General features: G+C 30.9%; 1 protein-coding gene across 1 annotated transcript; it reads left to right on the top strand.

Annotated features, from left to right (window-relative positions):
- The first annotated feature begins 1,571 nt into the window (after window positions 1-1,571).
- LOC147388526 (E3 ubiquitin-protein ligase RING1-like) lies at window positions 1,572-1,883 on the top strand. The gene has a single exon (XM_086418286.1). The coding sequence runs from the start codon at window positions 1,572-1,574 to the stop codon at window positions 1,881-1,883; it is 312 nt and encodes a 103-aa protein (XP_086274412.1).
- Window positions 1,884-3,089: the final 1,206 nt, after the last annotated feature.

Genomic DNA, 3,089 nt, shown 5'->3' with positions numbered 1-3,089 from the left:
AATATTTATAATAAGAAAATGCTGATGTAACATTGAAATTGACATTGTTTCTGACATTGCTGACGTATATATATTTAAAAAATCATAAATACTTTTCATCGAGATACGAGTTACAACCATCAATGGTTCTGTGCACGCCCATGTCTCAAACAATGTCATTTTCAATGTTGCTCCTGCACGACTTATTATGATATTGTAATATTTGCTATTATAATACTTAATGATATAAGGATGAGTATTCTTTACGAAATAGATATTAAATAAATATTTTTTTATTTTTTCAAATTAGATGACAACGTTTGAATGGATCCATTGACGCGGTTCAAATAACTTAAAAGATTAACATTAGAATTATTATTTTTGATTAAAAGAATTTCAAGAATCACACCAACTTCTTATACATGATAATACTCCAATTAATGAAATTTCATAAGAAACAAATACTAATGACAAACACAAAATAAATATTTTTGAAATCCTCATCTCTCCAGTGAGATCACATGTGAAATCCAAGGGTCAAGATTCATTTTTGTATACAGTTAGGTTCATGTACCTTTATATGAATCATTTTTCACAAGTCATAGACTCAACCCTTTGTTTAATTTTATAGTTAGAATATTAAAAGGAAAAAATTGGTATATAATAGACTGAGAGATAATATTGGCACTTCAACTTTTACTTATTACAACCTAATTACAATTAAAAATAAATAAAAAATAGTCAACGGATGAGATTATGTTGTTTGAATGTGTTATGATGTTTTATAATATCGAAGTGATAACTTGAATCAAACTATGTTTGAATGATGTGATTTAGTCTTTAATAAGGGTGTGAAGGTGCATGCCACTTAATTAAGTTGGTAAATGTTTACTTAAATGGATTGCCACACCAACCCTTTTCTTTAGAAAAGTCATATTTAAAAAATAAAAATAAAAAATCTTTAAAGTTTGATATAAGATTTTGAAAATAGATGATTATCGAAATTTCTCGTAACTCCCTAACTTAAATTGAGATGCAACAATGAAAAGGTTTTTTTTTTTCAATTTATTTTTTAAGTTCATAGAATTTTGTACTTTACAATTTTGAAACATCGGATTATTTCTTTTAAATGCCACAAGGTGATAGTCCCAAGGACTCTCAGACTTGTGTTATACGTCATAACTTACAAATTTACACTTTACAACAAATAATAAATTATAATAATATTTTTTTTCATTAAATTTTATAAAATATGGTAAAAATTGTTTTTAAAAAAACATGTTTTATAATTTTCAAACTTAAAATCTGTGTGAAGTCAGAATATAATGCTTTCATTGAAAAAAATTAAAGGGGAGATTGCTAATAAACTGGTATGCCACTCATACCGTCATACATGACGTTAGAACAAATTGTCAAATCAGGGTCGTTAGACATTGTTATAATGAACGGTACAAGCGTGTACGGTGAAATAACAGCTCAATGTCAGGGGCGAAAAACATTTAGGAATATTCAAGGACCATCTCCTTCATTAAATTAAGAGCCAGAGACCAGACTCCCAAACGTTTGGTCTCTCTCTCTCTCTCTCTCTCTCGATGGCTACAATAGTGCCTGAAACTGACACACTTCCGATTGATCTATGCTTTGATCTAGACCTTGTTCTAACGACTGTCGAGAATTCAGACAGGATATCGGCAACAGATTCTTTGGTATCCGGCATGCCTACTGTTCGTACTGTTGACACGTGTGCAGTGTGTATGGAAGAATTCGAGGCTGATAAAGATGGTAAACAAATGCCATGCAACCACATGTACCATGCTACCTGTATCTCCACGTGGCTTTCTCTTTATGACTCTTGCCCTATCTGCCGCTGCCGTATCTCCAGCGAAGCCTCACCGGATAATTAGCATTCCCTGCAACAAATGATCTAATGGTGCTAAAGAACTACGAGGTTTCGCAGCACACTATCATCTCATGACCGTTGATCTTGAACTAAAATTTTATCGGTTGATGGTTATTTTACAATTTTATTGTCTGTTTTAGTTTTTTTTTTTTTACGTTGGATGTATTTTTACTTCTTTGGTATGGTAAACTTTTTTTTTTGTACAGGTGTTCGGATGTGAGAATAACTCTATTCTAGCCAAGTAATTCATAGTAATATTTATATGGATGTAGGTTACAAGTTACAGAATGATTTGGCTATTTTCAATGTAACATCTTGTTATATATAGTGCTCATTTTTTGGAAATTAAAAGTGGTTACAAGGCATTTTCAATGATAACAGAGCCTCCTTATCCAATTAATTTATGATATATCGGGTGAATTTTCTGATATTGGAAGTGAGTTAATATCTATTTGAGATATTTCCAAAAACGTGATCAACTTTTGATGAAATTATGATTCCAATTCATTGTTCATTTTAATTAACAAAACATGAACGATAACAATATCGAGGTTTTAAAGTGACAACTTTGGAGGTTTAAAGCGATAATCTCATAGGTATCAAGTGACTATACATCTATTAGGTTTCACTACTTTTATCGAGATTGTCACTATACAAACTAGAGATATTGTCACTTTTAGGGGGAAAAACCAGCAAGATTGCCATTATAAACCTGCGATCTCATCACTTGAAAAACCTGTGGTTTCGCACGTTCACATTTGAAAATTAAAATGAACAATTAGCTAGAATCATAATTTTGTCAAATTCAACTCAGGCAATGGTAATTTACCCTATCTTCCCCCTTCTATTAAGACATTCGAATTGAATATATTATTCTAATTATTGACATTGTAATTGGCCATCATTAAACATGACCAATTCATCTTAATCGACTTTCTTTTAATTTATTGTTTAGTAGAATTATTCTATTATGTACTCAAATGTGTTTGTTTCTATTTTTTATCTTTCCTCCTCTTTCTTCTCTTCTATTGCAGTATCCTCGTTTCCATTATGCTCAATTTCCCTTTGAATTTTTTTGAAATGGTTGGTTGGCCATTGACAAAGATAACACAAGTTTGTACTTAGATGTATCGATGTTCTAGATAACGTTAATGGGTAATTTAATAAAGATTAATGCTGGAATGACCTCAATAGGAACACACGGGAAACA

This window comes from Akebia trifoliata, chromosome 12 (genome assembly GCF_017979445.1).
Source record: "Akebia trifoliata isolate Shusen 1 chromosome 12, ASM1797944v1, whole genome shotgun sequence".
Taxonomy (NCBI): Eukaryota; Viridiplantae; Streptophyta; class Magnoliopsida; order Ranunculales; family Lardizabalaceae; genus Akebia; species Akebia trifoliata.
The sequence above is the reverse complement of the archived record's forward strand: the minus strand, read 5'-3'. Positions and strand labels throughout refer to the sequence as shown.